The sequence below is a fragment of the Procambarus clarkii genome, chromosome 38 (genome assembly GCF_040958095.1).
Source record: "Procambarus clarkii isolate CNS0578487 chromosome 38, FALCON_Pclarkii_2.0, whole genome shotgun sequence".
NCBI lineage: Eukaryota > Metazoa > Arthropoda > Malacostraca > Decapoda > Cambaridae > Procambarus > Procambarus clarkii.
In genome coordinates, this window is record NC_091187.1 from 19,903,301 (window position 1) to 19,926,399 (window position 23,099).

A 23,099-nucleotide genomic window follows, 5' to 3' on the forward strand; every position below is an offset into this window, starting at 1 on the left:
TGGGGAACACCAATGTTGATGGGTAGGGTGGGCGAAATTGTATTATTCACAGAAACACATTGGAGCCTGTCAGTAAGGTAGGATTTGAGGTATTGTAGGGAGTGTCCTCTGACACCATAATGATGTAATTTAAGAAGAAGGTTTTGGTGGTTGACAGTATCGAAAGCTTTACGCAGGTCCACAAATAACCCAACAGGGAACTCATTTTTATCAAGAGCTGTATGAATCGAGTTAAGCATACTAATAAGTGCATCGTTAGTGCTTTTTTTGGGCCTGAAGCCATATTGGCAAGGGCTAAGTATATTGAGTTTGGCTAGATATGAGTAAAGCTGCTTATAGATTAGTTTTTCAAAAATTTTTGACAAGTTTGCTTATTTAAAAGCAAAACAAAAAAGTACCTAACTTCATCTTCTTAGTTTCCTTCACTGAGCTTTAAATTTGCTCTGTACCTAGAGTTACCCAATCTCCTAATTTTTATGTAATATCAAACAACCTTATCATTGTGTTCATTGCTGTCTTCTATGTGCTAGCCATATGCTGTATTGTGACTACCAATTTTTGTCAACTACCATTCAAGCTGTCATTGCAATCAATCTTATATTGTTTCTGCTGTATTGTGCCTACCAATTTTTTGTCAACTACCATTCAAGTTGTCATTGCAATCAATCTTAGCTACCTATGTGCTTTAATATACTGTACCTACAATTTTCTCTCGTCTTCTTTTTTTTTTCATTTCATGTAATCTGTTATCATTTTTTTTTTTTGTCTATAAATTTTGCAAGTATTTACCTCCTTAAAATTTTCTTAGATTAAGGACCTGCCCGAAACGCTGCGCGTGCTAGTGGCTTTACAAGACTAATTACCATATTTGTATCCTCACATTCCTTATGTACATTCTTGTATATGCATAAATAAATAAATAAATAAATTATTCCTATTACTATCTCCTTCGGTGGTTATAATAGGAGCTGCCTCGTATGGGCCAATAGGCCTTTTGCAGTTCTCATTATTACTTCTATCCCCTACACCTTACTTTCCTCCTCAGCTCTCTCTTGCCTATTTATTGCCTGTCCCTACCTCCTCATCACAATCGACTTGAGAATGGTCCAGGACGGACCGAAACGTCGTCGTCCCTTCAACTTCTAGTGTGTGGTCTGGTCAACATCATTCAAGAGCTAAATCAATTCACGTATTAGGAATGATTGAGGGGCCTACAGGGCTAACAACACTGCAAACCAGGCATGACAGGTCCGATTTCATTGGAACTTTTAAAATACTGACCAATTTGAAGGATGTTGTTTCGGAAAATTTCTTTAACTTGTCAGATGTAACACAAACAAGGAGCAACCGTTTCAAGCTCAAGCCACAATGTAGGACTGAGAACAGATCCTTTTTCACCTATAGGGCTATTAACCCATGGAACTGCCTACCTGCCGAAGCCATAAATGCCAAAACTCTGTTAACATTTAAAGTACAGCTGGAAAAGATCATAAAGTCAAATAGGACCTTCAACAACCCGCCAGCTTCCTGTCCTCATCGAGGCCACTAGTGTTAATGACTCTCGGGTAAGTGATGAGTTTTGGCTGCAATGATGAGCAAATATGAGGAATGCATGTTCCAGAAAGAAAATCACAAAAACACCCTAAAAATCTTTATTTGAATAATAATGTACATATATCCTAAAAATCTTCATTTGAATAATAATGTACATATATCTTAATCTTCATTTGAATAATAATGTGTATATCCTAAAAATCTTCATATGAATAATAATGTATATATATCCTGAAAATCTTCATTTGAATAATAATGTACATACAGTATATCCTAAAAAATCTTCATTTGAATAATAATGTACATATATTCTAAAAATCTTCATTTGAATAATAATGTATATATATCCTAACATTTTCATTTGAATAATATATATATCCTAAGTAACTGTCTTGCAAAGTATTTAGATAAATTACTTCTATTTCCAAGAACCATTTACAGTGTAATGTCAGAGAAAAATTAAACTAAACAATCTAAACAAGACCTTTCCTTTCATTCTCGTAAAAAAAAACAAAATTACAGTAAATTACAGAATGAGTCCTCGTGTCAATGCTTTATATACAGGCTTTACTTCACTAGTAACAGCAGTACTCAGGTTTCAGCTGCCACATTCTCTTGAATGGTCCCTCAATATTATAAATGCCTATCTTCTTAAGGATTTTTTGTAAATATCTCTGGAAAAGATAATGTTTCTCATCAGTTATACAAGTGACAAGGTCTGCCAAATTTATAAAAGTTCCAAATGGCTGTTACTTTCAGAACACACAACTAATTTATGACAAGACATGTTAAGCAAAAAAAAACATTTGCACTGACTACCAATTGAGTTAAATTAAAATCCCAGCACTGAATGTAATGAAATGCCTCTTTCTAGAGGAGCCCTGGGGGCTCCATGAAGTGGTCTTGCTGAGATTGCTCCATACTAAAAGATCATATTGGTTGTGGAATTTATTTTGGCCTATCGGCGATCAGAGCCAGAACCTCGCCCTCTCAGAGGCAGTGGGTGACAGTTCATCACCATTGGAAAAAGCCTTAAAACTATTACCTATTGTTGAAATTCCAGGTTTCCAGAATTATTCTTTGTCAATTTTGTCGATTTTAAAATTTTGTATGTAGTGATCATATTGCCCTTTGTCTAGCTTTGGCATATTTAACACCTCTAACCTCTCCTCGTAGCTCTTGTTTTTCAGTTTCGGAAACCATTCAATTGCATGTCTTTACACTGTTTCTGGTTTATTGATGTGCTTCTTGAGATGTGGGCAGGTTACCTCATGTTGAATTTGGGGGTCAAGGTCAGACCAGGCCTTCCTGGGCACTATACATCTACTACAAATTCCAATTGTAGTCTCATAAAGGTGTGTTTTTTAGCTATAAGGAACGATTAAAAACTCCCATGCTTTTGTTTTTTTCCCATGCATGTTTTTCAGTGCTCACATATTGTTCCTCAGGACTCTGGTAAACAGATGCCATTCTTGAAAACAATCATTTCTATCCCTCTTGGCTGGGTGCACCTCAGTACTACCAGAGCGACCAAGGTTAGCACATTTATTTTATTTTTATTTTTTATTTATTAGCATGTAGCAGGAGCATGTAGCAAAAGCTCACAGCACAGCTGTGCAGGTCAGGGCCACAGCACCACTTAATACTAATGATGATGAATAAAATGAGTAACTGCAATTATTTTGCAATGATAGTGTCATAGATGATTCTGACTGTAATAAAAAGTATGTACAAGGCTCAAATATCAGTGAACACAATGCTAGTTATGATGATCACAACAATGTGGCTTCATGTTCTTTTACAAGATAATCTTGTGGAAAAATTATTCATAGTCATAATTTAGTGGCAGGAATCAGATAATAATAGCAGTGTTGTGGCTAAACTTAGCAATGTGCATTGTATATTGAAGGCATGTTGCTGTGTCTCGTGGCATTGTCTGCTGACATCACTGCATGTGGCTCCATTCTGTGGTAAGATTTTACTACCACACCCACCAGAATTAAAGTTTGTTATGGTTTATACAAATATAGATAGCCATATATGAAGTGTGTATATAGTGTAATAACAGCAAAAAGGTTCATTGCATATACCTGTACTGTACTAACAATTTGGTGCAATGTGTGCGTGTGTGGTGTTAGGCTGACCTTGAATCGTGGTTATGAGATTATAACTAACTAGACCAGCTTAGCTGAGTCATTATTTTTTGCCCGAATGTAAATACTGTAGTTATATATACAAAAAAATTAATAAACATGTATATAGTGTAATAACAAAAAAAATTGTTATTATTGTTCTAAGAATATAATGTGTCGCTTAAAAGTGCACCATATTCTTTTACCTATTTACCCAAGGACCACTAAGGTAAGGTAAATGGGGATTCCATGCCCATTTTATCATCCATTTTTGAGCATAGTGATGTTACAAATTACACACTCTTGAATAATATTACTGCAAAAAAGCAGACACAAATACATTATTGACAGCCTATTTTCAACTGATGCCCCAGTCAGTTATCTCTCACATTTCTGCATGAAATGTATTGATGTTCTAAGAACTTGCTTATATCCAAGTCTCGTTAAATATTCCTTCAATTGCATTACTGTATTAAATTTCATAGAAATAATACTTAAAAAGTTATGGTTGCAGTAAAGCAACAGATCAAATCAACAAGAACATTTCTTGTTGTACCAATCTTTATGTACTTAATCCAAACAACTTTACCATTGTGATCATTGCTGTCTTCTTATATGTGCTAGCAATATGCTGTATTGTGCCTATTAATCTTTATTAAATTACCATTCAAGTTGTCAGTGCAATCAATCTGAGCTACCTGTGTGCTTTAATATACTGTACCTACAAATCTTTCTCATCTCATTTTTTTTCTTGCAATGTACCTGTTATCATTTTACAAATTTTGCTAGTATTTACCTACTTAAAAATTTTCTGTTAGATTAAGGACCTGCCCGAAACGCTGTGCGTACTAGTGGCTTTAGAAGAATGTAATAACTATACTGTGTATCCTCCCAGTCCCAATATACCTTCTTGTATATATATAAATAAATAAATAAATTCATTAGATAATTCTCATGTTAAGCTTAATGAGAAGTTTAGAATTTTCCAAGATGTGGAGCCACATTTGCATGATATTTAATGTTTACCATGTACAGTACTGTACTATATTAGTTCCTTACCATGTGCATCTGATTGGTGCATTATAAAGCTTCAGTTTCAAGAATTGACCACACAGCAATACAATTTTAAAATACTGTACATCAAACTAAACAAAGACTTACAAATGCAGCTAAGTCAAAGAAAGAGGAAACCTCATGACTTACAGATGGCTGTTTGGTTATCTGCTCAAGGTCCTTAACTCTGTAATACTGGTGCTTCTCAAATGCTCCCCATATCATATCCATTATCTCATTTTCATTACGCCGCCACCTGTATTTTTTATTACAGTGCTGTGAAATAAGGCCAATTAGGGTACAGATCATTTAATTTTCATTCAAAAATATTGCTTGGCAATTAATAAAGTGTCTATTACTGTGCAAATCCCTACTCCAATAACAAGCCAGTATAGAATGTAATGAAATGCCCATTACTGGTAGAGCCCCAGTGGCTCCCTGAAGCTATCTCAATGAGATGTGCCCTAGTACTGGGTCACACAAGTCCTGTTTCACCTAATGGGGACCAGACCCAGAACCTGGCCATGCACCCCTTCCTCACAGTACAAAGGGAAGGGGATTATTATTGTCACCTTCCAACCCGTCCTCTCAAAATAATGTTGCTTTTCGCTTGTATGTGCTTTTCGCTATGGCCAAAAACTGACGTAATTTGAAATGAAATCGGCTCATGAAAGTGATGTACTGTCCTGTTTTCTGTTTGGGTCCTCCAGCTTAGTCTGTTAGGTTAGGAGAGGACACTTTCAATTAACATTTTCATGACAATTTGAAACTTTAGGAGAATTTTCTGCCCTCCTGACCTACCAGAGGACCCTTAATGTACGGTTTTGGAAAAAAAATACCAAATTTATTTTAATTTTTTTTCATTTTCAAATTACATCAGTTTTCGGCCATACATGCAAACGGTTAAATTCAGACTGTAATTTGTAAAAGGATAGGTTGCACCCTCCCGAAAAAATATCCAGAAAGTCAGCAAAGCAATAGACAGAACTGCAAAGTTCATAAGAAATTAAAATTTGAAACTGCCAAATAACCGAAATAATTCAATCCAAACAATTAGTTCATTCCAAACTAACTGGAACCCTTTAGTAGCAGTGGCCACCACCAGATAGCCTAGAGCTCCCCAGCTAAGCAGCCAGCTCCAAAGTCAGTCCAGAGCTGGTGTACAACATACCAATGAACCTGGTAAGGAGGGAGGAAGTCAGGGGAGCCACCAGGCTCTACCTGAAAGAGGCATTTCATTACATTTAATGTTGGTGTTCCCTGAAGCTAACCTTCCATATAGAAAAAATCAAACGAGGAACTTACCAGGGGGAATAGAAACAGCAGGAACTAGACTGAAGACAGTAAGCCATGAGGAGGAAGCATTAAGCCATTATGAATATACAGTATAGCAATGGGAATTGATATGAGGAAAAGGATTTAGGATGGGATAAAGGACCGTGGGGACTGGGAAACCTAGCCCAGTGTCACACAAGACTGACTGGAACGGGGAACACTGGCCAAATACCAAGCTGTCACGACCCTGTTAGACCTACAAAACTCATGAGCCCGAATATCAGCCCTAACATGTTGGAGAAAACCACAGCCAAAGCTGTGTACAGTATTTGCAAACATTATGGGGCTTGAGGGTAGATTACATGCTGGCTGGCTTTGATGGCAATGCAGCCAACCTGAGAAATGAGCTTTGGAATAGGGTACAAAGGAATTAGGGTTGATCAACAAGGCATTCAATTGGAAGAACTGATGGCATGCAGGTAGTGGCAAGGTCACCATTGAACAAGGCAAATAATTAATTCATTGTGTTGGACGACAGGGAGCCAGAGTGTATTCATACATGTTTTGGCTTTTATTGAGGCCTCCCCACCCCCCACTACCCCCCAAGGCCGAATTACTGACCCCCCACCCAGGATGCAACCCCACAACAGGCTGACTGACTCCCGAGTACCTACTCACTTTTAGGTGAAAAGCAGCATTAGGTGAAATGAAATGTGCCCAACTCCTTTTGTCCCGCCCGGGATTTGATCCCAGAATTTTCAATTGTGTGTCAAGAACGAGCCCAACTGTACTACCGGGACCCCCTGATGATGCAACCTCAGTCAAATCAATCAAACGGCAATTACCAAAGGATACCTCCAGAAACCAGCCGACTCGTGCTTCACCAGAAAAGAAGGGTGCAGGCAAACAAACCAAAACTACCTGCCTCCAAAGAAGAGCATGAAGCTAACCAACCCTGCAGTTGAAGGCGAGAGCAATAAAATCAATGCCTTCAGAAAATATCCCTGGCCAAGGGGGTAACCATGAACCAAGGGGAAAGAAAGACACAAACACCTTGTCAAGAGACCATGACAACTTATGATGAGCATGAGCTGACCTGAGGTGAAAGAACTCCAAAGCCATATCAAAGCTGAATGCAGGAAACAGTGGCTCCGTTATGGCTGAACAAAAAGAGGCAATAGTATTAAGCATAAAGAGCAAAAACAAAAACAGCCACTAAAAATAATAATAATAAAAAGGGCAGAAGCACCTGAATTGACATCAAATAAAGACGACAAAGGGACAAAAAGAGAGGCTAAATGAGTGCCAGGCAACTTCATACGGTTGCTGCAAGGAGACAACCCAGCCATATGTTCACCATACAAATAGCAATAGACTCTCATCAGAAACTCCAAATGCATAGAGCAAAGTAGGTCTCGCCAGCAATGGATGTCACCGAGCTCATCTGCTAATAGAGCTGCAGAGAAATGCCTAGGTTTGGACTCTTCAATAGAAGAGCCAGAAACCAAAGCTGAGCCAGCCACCAGCCATCAAGGATCCAGAAGGATCACCTTGCATGAGTACAACTCCAGTCTGGACATCACCTAGGCAAACAACTGAATCGGGGAAAAAGTATATGAACCCCCACCTCGGCAAATCCAGCTGAAAGGCATCCACCATGAAAGCCACACGATTACAGAGGGAGGGATGATGCCGGTTCCATGCCAACATGAAGTGTTCACCTTGGGGCAACTGAAGGTCTTGTAAAGTCAATGAAAGGACACAACAATAGTCCATTTTATGGACATTGAACAGAATTGAGACAATACATGAGTTCTCCCTGTTGTTTTATCTGTTCGTAAGAATTCTGACACAATTAACTAAAATAACCTTCTTCTTAAACTGTAACACTACTCCAGTACCTACCATCTTACCTTAGTGACAGATGCCAGTATGTTTCTGAATGATAGAACCATCATTAAGAAGTTAAAGAACCATCTACCTACTTTGCCAGTAATTCCTTTTGTGTTCATTTTGTGTGCAATAACATCATGGTCACGTTTGTTGAAAGCTTTTGCAAAACTTTGTACTACATCAGGGCATTGTCTGTCTTCCTTAACATCTAAGCCCACATCATAATGGTCTAGCAATAACCGCATTTGCATAGTAAGCAATCATGAAATGATATTAGGATTTTCTCAAGGGTCAAGGTAAACTTCACTTCATTCATATAGAGCCATTATATCCATAGCATCAGTGGTATGAAAACTTGACAATAATAGTTAAAATCAATATATGATAATTATTACACCATGAATCGATGTATGATGATCATTACTTAAGGGTCGAAGCTACATGGACATAAAACACCTTTCACAATAACTACTATGTTTCTTAAAAAAATAATGATTATGGTTACATATTGCATATGATTTCTTAGACCTTAGACTTGGACCTTAAATGTGATCTCTATGCAAATTATACAAAAACTGCAACCTAATATAGTATATACAAATGAATGCACAGGCCTAGTTTCCCGAGATATTTCAAAGGCTTGCAACATAATTGGTATTGGCTATTCCAACTGTACTAACATTGCAGTATGCAAATTAGCATAAATAAGAACTCAACTAAAACATTCACTTTCCCCATGTAAATTCAGCAAGATTGGCCAACTGGTCAGTTGGAATATGCAAACTTTTTACTTAATTACTCTCAACCTCCATTTGCTTACTCAAGATGCTAAATGTGTTTCTGAAATTAATCTCTATCTGTCTAGAATACAAATTCAATAAATCTAGGCCATTTTAAATCAAGAAGTGTAGCCTATTTCATAACACTGGGGCCAGAAATACTATCCTCCAGCATACCACCTGTCCATGGGTGAGCATAAAGGGAATGGCCAGGAAGAATGGCAAAAGCCATGCTTTTTTCTATAAGGGCTTCTTTTAGTGGCTACCCAACTGGGTACTTGCAAACCTTGGGTAATGGTAATGTTCATTATCTACATAAATGACCTACCAGAAGAAATACAGATTTATATGAACATTTTTGCTGATGATGCTAAGATACTAGTGAAAATTAGAAACTTAAATGGTTGTCATATCCTTGAAGAAATGGACAAAATAAGTATATGGAACACCACTTGGCAAATGAAATTTAGTGTGAATAAATGCCATGTTATGGAATGTAGAATAGGAAAAAATAGACCACACGCAACCTATAAATTATGTGAAAAAGCTTTACATTTTTTTTCCAGAAAATTTCAATTATTCTAGACAGAAAAATATCACCTGAGGACTACATAAAGAACAATGTGTGAGGAGGCTATGCTATGCTTTCTAATTTAAGAATTGCTTTTAAGTACTGTACATGGATGGTGAAATACTATAGGAATTGTTCACGACCTTTGCGAGACCAAAGCTGTAATAAGCAGCAGTTGTATGGTGCCCATATCATTAAAAAGCACATCAACAAACTGGAAAAGGTGCAAAGACATGCAACTAAATGGCTTCCAGAACTGAAAGACAGGAGCTACAAGGGAAGGTTAGAGGCATTAAATATGCCAAAACTAGAAGATAGAAGAAAACAGAGACAATATGATCACTACATACAAAATAGTAATGGGAATCGACAAAATTGACTAGGGACGAATTCCTGAGACCCAGAACTTTAAAAACAAGTACAGTAGTCATAGATTTAAACTAACTAAACAAAGCTGCCGAAGAAATGTAAAACAAATTCACTTTCGCAAACAGTGTGGTAGACAGTTGGATCAAGTTAAGTGAGAAGGTAGCCAAGGCCAAAGCTGTCAATAGTTTTAAAGTGTTATACTGTACGACAAAGTAGTGCTGGGAAGGCAGGGTACCCCGAGCGTAGCTCTCATCCTGTAACTACATTTGGGTAATTACCACACCAGGCTCTAATGATTCACGAGCATCTACCAAGAGACCAGCTGGTTCTGAAGCACACACACTGTCTGGTGTTAACTCTCTTGGTACTGTGGTATTATCAGATATCTAGGTTTCTCTTAGCTTGTTTGAGGGAGCAAGATTCTGGGCCTGGTTTACAGTAGGCAAGTAGGATTCACAAGAAAACTGGTGAGGTTTATAAGGCTTGGGACATTACCAAGGTTGTAGTATTCAGGCGCTACTGAGGAGGCCCTCGGAAACAAAAATTGTTACCATCGGGTGCATTGCTCAATTTCAATAGCAGTCATAATTTATGGCTTAAACATGAGCATTTTAATTTAATACCACTGAGCATTCTTGATTGCTAAAGAATAATAAGCCTATCTGAAGAAAGAAGAACAAAATGAAATACTGTACTTCAAAACAAATAAGGCATTCCAACCTAAGAAACCACATTACATAAAAAACATACTGTACATACTTTATTCTAAAAATTAAATTTTTTGGAATCACTTCCTTGAGATAATTATTCACCAGATACCGTACTCACATTACGTTTGTGTGCCCTTGACATACTGGTGTTAGCAGGGCTGTCTATGGTCTTTGTTTTGAGACGATCCTGGCCATCTTTAACTGTAAGATCTTTCTTCAACTGTATATAGTCTGGACTCGCTGACAACACACCTAAAATTTGTATAAAAACATCTGGTTTATTCTAGCATTTTTAACTTCCAAATCATAGTTAATACTGTAAATTAATTGATTATTTTATTATCTACCATGATTTTGGTTATAGTTACAATGTTAACCAATCCATACATGTATTTCTAAGGGAGCCCCTTGGTGGCTCCCCAAAATTATCTTGCCGAGATTTTCACCATCCTTCCTTTTTCTGTTTAGATGTCTTGCTTACAAGCTTCCCTTTCAACCTATGTTTGCAATGTGTCTCCTCGTGTCGTTCCATCCTTACCTCCTTGGACAGGTCCTGCTTGTGAAGTTTTGCAAGTCTTTGATCCATGTAGTAAAGGAAAGAAAGGAACTCCTATTGTTCTGAAAACCCTTTTCCTTTGATTTTTCTTCACACTTGGATTCAGTTGCCCTCTTCACGATGGGACTAAATCTGCTGTCGATATTGGATGCTCTGTTGTCTTTCCAGACCAAACGCATATGTGTCGCCTACCTCCAAAGGCTCACAGCTGAACTGTATGCTATCTTGTATGCCCTTCATCGATTGTTTTTTTCCATCTTCAGCACTCCTTTGTGTTCTCTCTTGCCGTGCTCTTGTGGACTTTGGAGTTATTTAATCCTATGCATCCTCCTGTGGTAGTTAAAATCAAACATTGGCTGGTTCTAACCTAATTATAATTAATTTAATTAATTCTGTCAGCAGCCAAAGTGTATTTATACATGTTAGGCTTAAATCACAGTTCCCCCCAAGATCAAATTACTGATCTTTTCCAGGATGCAACCCCACAGCAAGTTAACTCCTGAAAACTTACTGCTAAGTGAACAGGTACATTAGGTGATAGGAAATGCACCCAATCATTGCTGTCCCACCTGGAATTCGAACCCAAAATTCTCGACTGTGTCAAGAGTGAACTCGACTGTGCTACCGAGACCCATAAGGCAGAAGCATAAGCATGACCCCTAAAGCAAAATCTCTAGCAGATTTAAGAAGGTTGAGTTTTGCTGGGTTCCCAGCCGTATTGGTATTAATATTAAATCAGTGAGCGAACACTGTTGCTAAGGCGGCTATCTAGCGCATTGAACTATTTCTTAAAAAGGCATTCCTTATTCTCATTTCTACCTAGTCATTCACTCCACAATTCCTTGCCCATTGGCAGGATAGTTGGTCTTCTGTTACTGGTAACAAACCGCCTGCTCTTAAGAGAAACCTATCCACTTGGCCTTCTTCCTACCACTGTAACCAGTGGGATCAGACCAGCAACCTGGAGGCCTGGTCAGAGACCAGGGCCATGGGGATGTTGATCCTTGGAATCATAAACAGGTAATTAACATGTAGGTAGACCAACACAGCCAGTCCAACTGCAGCTGTTAAAGGCTGACCTCAGCATGTATAGTAAAGTTCACAAACCACAGGTGTACTCCACCAGCCAATGTTATTCCTTACCTGAGGAAAGACAAAGTCAGACACCTGACTTACCTAGGGTGAGGGCCACAAGTGTGGAGGACACCTAAGGAAGCAACTCCCCCAACTCTCCAGGGAAGATAACTCTGATAGTGGAAGGACAGCATTTGGAAGCACAATGGAAGATAACCCTGAACACATGCAGCTCCAGGCAATCCTAACTCCTGGTTCATGCTGCACCAAAGTGCACAGGAACAGCAACAAAGGATAAAAAAAAAACACTAAAAACAGAACACTGGAGCCAGAGCAACAGAGAGGGTACCTGACCTACACTACCAATAGAATAACACTAAGGATGGAGCAAATGGCTCCCTCCTCTTCCCAAATGAATAGAGGAGGTGGTGCGAACAAACTAGCATTAGTTTTACAAATCTTCAGTTGTTTGTTTACATAGTTTAGTGAGTTCTTTGACAGTTCTCAAGATTGTGGTCTTGTTTGAAGCTAGCAGTGGTTTGTTTTGGTTTGCTAAATTTCTGGGTGCTTTCCTGGTGGTGGCAGATGTAAATAAATTCTTAGAAATGTTACTGTAAACGCAACTGCTCCCCGTGAATCTGTGTGTGGGGGGGAGGGAGGTTCTGGTTCATGGTCCCCAGTAGGCCAAAAGAACTCTGACTGATGGAACCTAGTAGTATATTCTCAGATACATATAATAGGTTCTGGGAGCTACAAGGGGCAACCCCCAGAAAACATAGTGATGCAGTGAGATCTTACATATACTGTACAGTAATATATTGTGAACTGTAACAAAATAAGGTTACAAGCAAGAAAATACTAACCTGGAGTTTGACAATCAAATTTATAGGTGATATGTCCTTCAAAATACAACTTCTTGTCTTCAGCATCAGCATCAGCTTCAGCATCAGCTTCATCTTCAGCATTAGCATCAGCATTAGCATCAGCTTCATCTTCAGCATTAGCATCAACATGAGCTTCATCTTCAGCATTAGCATCAGCATCAGCTTCAGCTTTAGACAGCTTTTCAGCATCAGCTTCAGCTTTAGACAGCTTTTCAGCATCAGCTTCAGCTTTAGACAGCTTTTCAGCATCAGCTGAAAAGACCTCGTACAATTTGTCAATATAATTTAGAACTAATAATTTAATAATAATTCATTGTGACAGGGAACAAGCAGCCAGTATATACATACAGTACATGTTAGGCTAAAACTGAGGTCACCTCGAAGGACCCCAATATCAGGACCTTGAATTAGTGACCCTCCCAAGGATGCACCCTCACAAGCCGATTAACTCCTGGGTACCTATTTACTGCTAGGTGGACAGGGACATTAGGTGATAGGAAACGTGCCCAACCATTTTTATCCTGCTCGGGATTCAAACTCAGAGTTCTTGATTGTGAGTCGAGAACAAACCTGACTGTACTACCGGGACACCCATCATACATCCGTGATAATTAATGCATCCATTTATTTACAATTTTGTTAATGTTGTTATGTACAGATTTTTCAACTGTTAACTTGAAAAGTGCATTTCAATCTGGAACACACTCAAGGTACAAGTGAACCTGATACAGTTCACTAGCCTGAGGATTATTAAGGATGAAATACAGAGTGTATGTATGTGTCCTATTACAGCACCTCTCGATATAAAGAGCCACTGGGTAAGAAATTGTTGACATGGAGAGAGTGCATAGATTTTTTACTGCTAGAATGCCACTCAATAAAACATCTAAATTATTAGGACTGCCTAAAAATGGTTAAGGTGTTCCTTAGAGCACAGACAGATAACAAAATAATTTACACTTGGAAAATTTTAAAATACTGGTTCCAAATCTGCACACAGAAATAACACCACGTGAGACCAGAAGACATGGCAGGATGTGCAAAGTAGCCCCACTGAAAAGCAGAGGTGCAATAGGAATGCTGATAGAGAAATCAATCAACATCAAGGGGCCCAAAACTTTTCAACACTCTTCCCTTACAAGTACGAGGCTTAACTGGCCAACCTCTCGCAGTGTTCAAAAGAGAACTCGATAAGTACCTTCAAAGAACACCTGATCAACTGGGCTGTGACGTGTGCTTCAAGCTGCAAGCATCCTCATCAAACAGCTTGGTTGATCAGACCAGCAACCAGGAGGCCTGGTTAGAGACCAGGCCACGGAAACATTGCTCCTTGAAATCGTCAACAGGAAGGTGGGAATGACCATACCTCAAAAGTGGCTCTCTGAGGGGTTAAGGAGCACTAGGTGCACAGCCTGAGGGTTAAATCTTATGTGGTATTCTAAATCATCCCTGTATGACTCGTGCAGTGTGGTCAGATAAGGTTCAATCATCCCTGTATGATTTGTAGCTGAAGGGATAATAAACAAAGTAAAAATGAAAATAAGTGGACATAGTTATTGGCGAGTGGCACCCCATCTCATCATTCACAATAGCGTTTAAAAAATTAAGACTAGTACTGTATACCAAATTGTACTGATAAACTAAAAATAATGGAAAATTAAAACTTACAAATATATTCAGAGAAAACACCAAGCGTCAAATTTTCATTATCACGTTGGGCAAACACGTACTCCAAAGCGGATTTGCAATTCCCTAAAGTATGTTCATTTGGCACAAATGTTACTTTTGCAAGTTTGCCAGGAACTCTAAAAAAATAAAAAACACAAGTACATTAATTAAATAATAATAATATTAATAGCAAGGAAATGGAAAGGTGAATTTTGGAAAGCAACTAGAATTTAACATAAAATAAATCGGTAAAATTATAATTTAATAAGGTAAATGACATGGTAATAAACAAGGCAAGATACCTCACCAAACACACGATGAAACTACGATGTTGCTACAATGTTTAAACCAGTTTTAACATCTAACAATTTGTAACAACATTTTAATGTCATAAAAATGTTATTACAAGATGTATGCAGGCGATGAGTCACAATAACGTGGCTAAAGTATGTTGACCAGACCACACACTAGAAGGTGAAGGGACGACAACGTTTCGGTCCAGTCCAGGACCATTCTCAAGTCGATTGTGTTACAAGATGTAACAACTTTATTACGAGTTGTAACAAACGCAAAATGGGAACAGTTACATTGTGTGTTTGCAGGGATATGACTTGAACAAGCAGTTTGACAAAAATAAATACATTAATTAAATGATGCTTAATGATGAAAGGCATATAGTTTTAGTAATAAAACAAAATTAAATTTGTTAAGGTATTAAATAGATATTTATTAGTCTCTTTTAAACTGGTTGGGTGAGGTTCAACTATTAATTACATTTGGGAGATCATTCCTCAGTTTGGAACCCTTTATTTGCATAGCATTTCTACTTGGGCCAAGTCTCGCTACGAATATCAGCAAGATATTTGTTTCTTGTGTGGTGCTCATGGGTTCTGCTTCAGCCCTCTAGGAATTCCTTAAAGCAGGATTAGCATTTCAGAGTTTAATAGATGTAGGTATTATATCATTAATATCTGAGGAGTTAGTTGGAAACTGGTACAGAGACTCGAATAGCTGCCAGTAGGATAGTTGCCTACATTTTTGGGGGGTTACTGGGATCTCATTTGCAAGGGATGTGCCAATAGATGAGACGAAAATATTGAATTTAGTAGCTGCATCAGTGGCTGATAGCATTTCTCTTTTTTCCAGCTAGAAATATATATTTTTTTTATCCAAGTTCTTCTTTGACCCTTAATATCTGGGAAATGGTGTTCTCACATTTTCTTCATGTTACATTTTATTTGTAAGGGTGTGTGTGTGTGTGTGGGTTTTGTTGTGGAGGGTAAGCATAGGCGGCAGGGTGAGTGATTAACAACCTTTTTGCAAACAACCCTATTGGGGGTGGTTGACACATAGGTACCCTTCCTGAAGCAAACTGGGAGGGAGAGGGTTGTTATAACCCAGGTGGGCCTAAGTGATAGTGAAACACCAGTCTCTGGCAAACAAGTGCGGTACAGCGGTAGACAGGGGTGGTTGGTTAAAAATGCCACCAACTGTATGATGGACTTAACATGATGATTAACATCAAGATGTAAACTTATAGCTTATAGAAGTTTGTAAGAAGTTTGGTTAAGAAAAGACAGCTAGAAGGTTATATCATGATTGTGTAATTATATAAAAGATTAGTGGTTTGTTTAATTTTCTGTAAAATGAGCACAGTACAATGTGACATTTGGGGTTGCTCACGGCATCTTGGGAAAGAGGAGGGATTCCTGTTTTGTAAATGATCCAGACTGGATGTGGCCTAGGGTGTGAGGGAATTCCTTATAAGTGCCTGTACTCTCAGTTAACTTGCTGGCCACCATTCAAATTTTATTATTGATGTATTATTGTGCAACTCTGGCCCTAACATTTTTAATGGGTTGTATGTGGTTAAGGCCAGATAGGATTAACGTGTACTGGGGATTAAGAGATAACCTCAAAGTGTCTCTCCTGCAGATACTGTAGGCCTACCTATAGTATTTTGTTTCCAAGTTTTGCTCCTGCCTATGTGGGGAATAGTGCATAAAATAAATGTAGATTAGGTAGTGCAAGGAGTTTTGTTATGCTGAGGTCTGTGACTGAATAAAATAATATATATTCCTATGAATTTCCTGTGCACTAGTTTTGGGATAGGTTGATAATCTTATATGACAAGTAAATTGATGGGAGTAAATTCCCTGGGGGCTGGGACTTGCTTAATTTAAACTGGAGGCTTGCTGGTACTAACACTGAGTATACACACAGAAATCACAATAGCGTGATATATCAAATGAACAAATCCACAAGGGCAGTGATGAGGGTTCGAACCTACAACAGTGATGATTCCAGATGCGCCTTAGTTGACTGTGCCACGATATGGTAAAAGAATTGCAACCTGGAGTGCTACTTGCCCTCACGAAATCATTGTGGATTTGTAACATTGAATATGTTTAGGGTGACCCAGGAGCACAGGAGCCCAGGAGTCCCACATAAATCACTAAAAGGCACCCATGTAACAGAGGTGGCGGGATGGATAACCAGGGTGAGGCTTGAAAACATGCGCTCATGATCAAAAACAAAAATTAGGAATAATACACACGCTAATGGCCCCACATGACAATGCCCAGAAGGATGGCTGTGGCCACATCAGTGACAGACATGACTGGCTGCCTGCCAGGACTCCACTGGCTGGTGGCTCTATGCTTGCACACACTAGGGGGTGTTTCATACCCAGATTCAAATGACCATTTCATTTTGAGAGATTCTTTTGCAGTTGACCAGACCACACACTAGAAGTTGAAGGGACGACGACGTTTCGGTCCGTCCTGGACCATTCTCAAGTCGATTCTCTCACACAATCGACTTGAGAATGGTCCAGGACGGACCGAAACGTTGTCGTCCCTTCAACTTCTAGTGTGTGGTCTGGTCAACATACTTCAGCCACGTTATTGTGACTCATCGCCTTCTTTTGCAGTGTTTGTTGGCTGTTTTGGTGCTTCATTTTCACGAACCATGCCGTTCTATGTATTGTCTCGCCTGCGTTTCAGGGTGTTTTTCTGGTGAGGGTGATCATAATAATCCCCCTGCTCTTTGTTCCTCTGTAAAGGGACCAGGTTCTGGCTCTTGGTCCCCAGTATGTCAACAGAACTGCTAAGACTGATGTGACTGTGTATGGGAAGCTAACTCAGTGAGTTTGTTTCAGGAAACCACCAAGGGGTTACCCCCAGAAATGTTCAAGTTAGACAAACAAAAACTGTAATGTACATTAGTCTAATTATTTGAATTGTGTTATTGTGCAGTTTTATACTGTACATGTAGTGTAAAACAAACTGATGCAGACTTACTTGGTAAGATATGCCGTTCCAACTTCAGAATCTGCGCATTCTTTCCATTTATCACCCAAATACTTGGGAACCTGCATAACAGATTTTAGAATGTTGATAAATTTACCTTTAGGGCTGAATTTCCAATATTAAATATACAATAAATACAATTTATTTCCTAATTTGAACATTATATGATTATTCAAATCAAAATGTGAGAGACAACAGGTACTATAACAAAGAAGAGGCCATGTGCCGGGAAACCAGACCCAACACCACACAAGACTGGCTGGGACAAGGAACACCCACCAAACACCAGACCACCAAGACCGTATTAGAATTCCACAACCTCTGAGCCTGTATATCAGCCCATGACATGATGGAGAAGACTGCTGCCAATGCAGCGTATTCATAAACATCATGAGCTCAAGGGCAGACTGCAGGCTGGCTAGCTTTGATGACACTGAAGTCAACCTGAGAAAGATGAGAATTGGAAAAGAGGACTAAGAAACAGGGTCAACCAACAAGGTGTCCACCAGAGCCATGCAAGTAGCAATGAAGCACTACTACCAGACAGCAATTATATAACCCCTGGCTGAACCAAGTGAACATCAAACATCAAAAACCCATCCAGAATCCAGCAGACACATTCTTCGCCAGAAAAGATCACAGATGAACAAACCGCCCACCAGGGACGAAAGAACAGAACCCACACCTCAAGAGAAGAGCTCCCCACCCATGCAGCTGGAGGTAAGAGCCAACAAAATGCCATTCTAAGAGAATACCCCCGACTGAAGAGACAACTAGGAACTAAGAGGAAAGAAAGACCAAAATCCCATTAAGAGACCAAGATGGTTCAGGAGGGGTGTGATCCAGCTGAAGGTGAAAGAACGCCCAAAACAACTCACAGAATGGTACAGGAAGTATAAAAATGTTGAACACAAGCAACAACAGCTTTGTCAATGCTGAATGACAAGAGGCAACAATTTTTTATTTTTATATTTTCTCAACACAATTTATACTTTAATCTCAATTAGTATTAAGTTTTAGTCTTAGTGTTTTTCCTGCCCAAAATTCTTTGCGTAACAGTGGCTTTAGGCATTGTATGTACTAGCTCTAACTATAAATCTATCAATGAATGATATCTATCAATATCACACCTTGTATGCATGTACTTTACCTGAATAAACATTTGAATTTGAATTTTGAATTTTTGTTGTATGTGGGTGCTTAAGATGACTTGTCTAAGTATTGCCCAAGGAACTTTCCATCATTTTTATTGTTGATGTTAACATTGTCTATCTGAAGCTGAATTGCATTTTGTTGATTTGCTTCATTTTGATTGATTTGGTCTTTTCTATGTTTAGTGAGAGTTTGTTGGTCGACATCCAAAAGTGGACTTTTTTTAATTCGTTATTTACAACATTATTTACTGTGTGTGTGGGGGTTGAGGTCTGAGTAGATGAAGGTAGTATCATCAGCTTCAAATATTTTTTTTATAATATAGTTAGATTTGATATTAATCTGTAATTGTTTGTCTGCTGTATTGCCTCCTTTATGAACTGTCATTACTCATGCCTTTTTAAGGATATCAGGGAAAGTATGACACTAGAGATTTGTTGAATAGCAGAACTATGGGTGGTGCAAGAGCATAGGAGGCACACTAGCATAAATGGTATTTCACTAATGTTTTCAGCTTTGGTTTTTGGTGAGTGAATGATGGACATAACATGTCGGTCTGACTGGTAAGAGAAGAGAGCTAGGATAGCTTCCGGTAAGATATGTGGTAATGTGTCCCATTACCACAAATCCCACAGGCGGGTCTGTGGGATTTTTCTGGCAAGGTTAGTACCAACTGAAAAGAAGCTATTAAATTCAGTTTTTGTTTCTAAATTTGTTGCAGGTGTGTGTAACCATTCTGGGAGAGTTTTATTGGTTTGTTATGTGATTGTTGTTTAGATCCTAGGTTGTTAGAGATGGCTTTCCATGTGCTTTTCATGTTTCCTTTTGGTTCTTTGAATCTACTCTCATAATTGAAAAGTTTCACTCTTCTTATTATACTGGTAAGCATTGATGAGTATCTCTTTAACTACTACTTTTGTAACTAGGCCAATCATGTTTCTTGTTGATTGCTTTGAGTATGCTACTTGTGAGCCAGTTGTTTAACCTTTTGGCAGTTACTTCCGTGGTGAGAAGAGGACAGTGAGTGTTGTAGAGGCTTAGTTTTGGAAAGGAAGATGTTGGCTAATGAATTTATATCCTATGTATTATTGAGTTCAGATTCCCAGTTTATATTATTTAGTGCATTTGTGAGATTGCCTATTGCTACTTCGCTGTGTAGCCTGAAGGTAAGTTTCTTGGTATCTGGTGGTGTTATGTCCATATTTGCTATGAGGAAGGTAAGATAGTGGTCAGTTGTTAGTGATTATTCCAAATGCAAGGGGGGTAGGGGGGAGCTGTTATGTTAGCTCATAAGTGATTCAAGGTAGTAGTGGATGTTTGAGTGATTTGCGTGGGCTTGGTGATCGTGGGGATCAACATACAGGAGGTCATGTTGTTCAGGAAATAAGTCTACTTGAGGGCCATTTTGTTGACAAAGGTTAATATTGTCACCTCCTAGAATGATGTGATTTTAGATTTTAGTTGAGCTTATTGTTTATAAAATTCCTTAAGTTATCTGAGAATGCAGTTGTATTAGTATTGGAAAGTCTATAGATAGTTATAGATTGTTGCAAAAGTCAAGGAGGATTTAAGGGATTTAATTGCAAATTGAGCAAAGGTAGTATATTCACAGTAGTTGACTATCACTAATGACACTTGTAAATGAAGGTATTTTGGTAACAGATAGCTGTGCCACCTACTTTTTTATTTGACCTACAGCTGTGAATGGCTTTATAACAGGCTAAGTTGTAAAGTTGGGTATGGTCTTCACTTAGCCATGTTAAAGAAAAGAAGCTATTAAATTCAGTTTTTGTTTCTAAATCTGTTGCAGGTGTGTGTAACCATCCTTGGAGAGTTTTATCGGCTTGTTATGTCATTGTTGTCTATATCCTAGGTTGTTGGAGATGGCTTGATGGCTCAATAAAAAAAAAAATAAAAATGTTGATTTTGAAGTTATGAAGTTGGGTATGGTCTTTACTTAGCCATGTTTCTGTTAAAATAATGAACACTAGTTTAGTACCTAGTGCTGTGAGTAGTGTATTTATGTCATCAAAATGTTTATCAAGTGATCTGATATTTTGGCTGAAAACTGATAGGCAAGTGTCATTATGGAGTTTTTTTTTTTGCAAGGTTTGCTGTGTAATACATGCAGTAGTGATACTATGCTGGTTATTGTAGATTTATGACATGACAGCGCTTATCTCATAGACTCTTAAATACTGAATACTTTAATAATAATAATTTGGAGGAGGATAATCCAGACCACTTCTTTAAAAGCAAATTTACGTGAGGGCCACTAACACACCAGTGGCCTCGAGGACGACAGGAAGCTGGCAGTTTGTCAAAGCTCCCCCCATTTCCCCTGATGATTTTTTTCCAGCTGGATTTTAAGATTTAAAATTTGGCACTCACTGCGTCGGCGGGTAGGCGGTTTCATGGGTTTATAACCCTGTGGGTGAAAAAGCAACTCCTGATTTCAGTCGTGCATTGTGGCTTGTTGATCTTGAAAGCCGGTGCTCCTTGTCAGTCAAATCTGACCTTTTGAAGACAAAACATCATTTATGTAGAGCATTCAAGGAACATCAGCTTCAAGTTCAACAAGACAGAAAACGGGAGACGTTTTCCTCACCATATGGTTATATACCCATGGAAGCGCCTTGGGTAACTTTGCCAAGCCATCGACTTACTGTCCCCGTTGAGGCCACTTAAATACCTTATTTCAGAGCGTATATTATCTACTAGATTGAGCTTACCTTTACCAGCCAGATACCCCGCCCAGCCTTCGTCATATCCATGTTTCCCACACTTTCCAAGCTCATTTTGGAAGGAGAATGGACAGGTTGAGACTTGTCAGAGGACGCCATCTTCCCGCTCGCCGGCCTCTTGACGGCTTGACCCCGTGGCACGGGGCGTGCCCATATAGAAAATAAATAAATATATAAATAAATGTTTATTCAGGTAAAGTACATACGTCATCGTCACTGCCACACACACAGATGGGTAGCATCCATTTATTTAATTACAGGATTTAGTTGCACTGCAGTATGCTGCTAATCTATTATATATAACCAATACAAAAAATGTGTAGCCACTATAAGCTCAGCCTCGGAAGTTAATTAAGAAGTGTCATTCCACCAGGAATCACTTATGTATATTAGGAACTGGTTTCTAACCGGTGGGTCGTGGAAATTCCTACATTCTGAGTATGTCTGAATCATTGAGAATTAGTAAGTGGCCAGAGTTATTTGTTGGTTTAAGGACTTGCCCGAAACGCTATGCGTGCTAGTGGTTTTACAAGAATGTAAAATCAACTTTATTTCTATGTTCTCTCTTAACCCCCAATGTACCTTCTTGTATATAAATAAATAAATAAATAAATTAAATAAATCCTGATTGGCCAGAGCATTAATCCAACTTTAACTGACCGATCAGGTGGTGTTTTGGTTTGCAAGTGAGGATGTCCACCTCACTCTTGAGGCATTTGCCTCAATTGTCTGGTTGTCACTTATCATTTGAGAAGGTTGGTTAGTTCATTTATGCACCCCATACCCATCCTGTGGGCGGTAGTGGAAAGGCTTATACTTGGTGCAGTTATACTGGCAAATCTGGTGGTGACAGATCAGCGACTAGCTGGAACTTCAAGAACAAAACGTCATAGACTTAAGCTACGGAAATAAAGCTGGCTAAAAGAGCATTAGAAAGTTCACTTTTTGCAACCAGACGGTTGAAACAAGTTAGAAAGTGGTAGCTGCCAAAACCGCCAGTAACAACCCACATTTACCGTCACCGGGTATTCAAAAAAGTGTTAGGAAGTTAAATCAACTCCATAGGACAATAGTTTTGTTATATTGATGCTATCGTTACTCGTTGGTATGCGTTCGCTACTTAAAATACCCGTGTCTTTTCGCTCAGAACACCGAGCCCTACATGCGCTCAGACTCCATACTCATCCTGTAAGTCTTAAGTTTATTAAAACTCACAGGCTGAGTATAGAGTCAGAGAGCCGTGTAGGGTTCGGTGATTCAAAGTCAGCTCATCAAGCCTTCTTCAGGCCCTCCAGGCCTGATCAGGCCTGGAGCAATCAAAGGCCCTCTCTGTTGTAAAAGCCACAATATTTCAGGAAATTAGGGAAGACAGAA

The 23,099-nt window shown here is 38.8% G+C and overlaps 2 protein-coding genes and 1 long non-coding RNA gene across 5 annotated transcripts in view; 1 reads left to right on the forward strand and 2 right to left on the reverse strand.

The window, feature by feature from the left end:
• LOC138349880 (uncharacterized) overlaps window positions 1-23,099 on the reverse strand; it is a 609,089-nt gene that overhangs the window by 288,336 nt on the left and 297,654 nt on the right. The gene's annotated exons all lie outside the window — the stretch shown is intronic.
• The window catches only part of LOC123771937 (phosphatidylinositol glycan anchor biosynthesis class G), a 74,817-nt gene that overhangs the window by 5,108 nt on the left and 46,610 nt on the right, over window positions 1-23,099 (forward strand). Inside the window, exon 1 of one of the 2 annotated variants that reach the window (XM_069337842.1) lies at window positions 2,124-3,089. The exons of the other annotated variant lie outside the window; for it this stretch is intronic. The gene's annotated coding sequence lies outside the window, so the exon portion shown is untranslated. Of the gene's footprint in view, window positions 1-2,123; window positions 3,090-23,099 lie in introns of those variants that run through there. 2 annotated transcript variants of the gene reach the window in all.
• LOC123771938 (general transcription factor IIF subunit 2) lies at window positions 1,637-21,870 on the reverse strand. 2 transcript variants are annotated; one of them, XM_069337847.1, is made up of 7 exons: window positions 21,714-21,870; window positions 17,821-17,891; window positions 14,519-14,655; window positions 12,830-13,102; window positions 10,455-10,588; window positions 4,890-5,015; window positions 1,637-2,228 (listed from the first exon to the last, which is right to left on the reverse strand). In XM_069337847.1, exons 1-7 carry the CDS (start codon window positions 21,822-21,824, stop codon window positions 2,130-2,132), a joined length of 951 nt encoding a protein of 316 aa, XP_069193948.1. In that variant the 5' UTR covers window positions 21,825-21,870; the 3' UTR covers window positions 1,637-2,129. The 2 variants fall into 2 exon arrangements, with proteins under 2 accessions (XP_069193948.1, XP_069193949.1); XM_069337848.1 differs by lacking the exon at window positions 4,890-5,015.

What these genes read in the sequence shown, in the direction of transcription:
- LOC123771938 (XM_069337847.1), bottom strand. Translation starts at nt 21,824, where the DNA reads ATGGCGTCCTCTGACAAGTCTCAACCTGTCCATTCTCCTTCCAAAATG. An exon ending in GGAACGGCATATCTTACCAA is followed by an intron (nt 14,656 to 17,820) that starts GTAAGTCTGCAT and finishes TTATTTTTTTAG; the next exon opens with AGTTCCTGGCAAACTTGCAA. An exon ending in CAAGGGCACACAAACGTAAT is followed by an intron (nt 5,016 to 10,454) that starts GTGAGTACGGTA and finishes CTTATTTCACAG; the next exon opens with CACTGTAATAAAAAATACAG.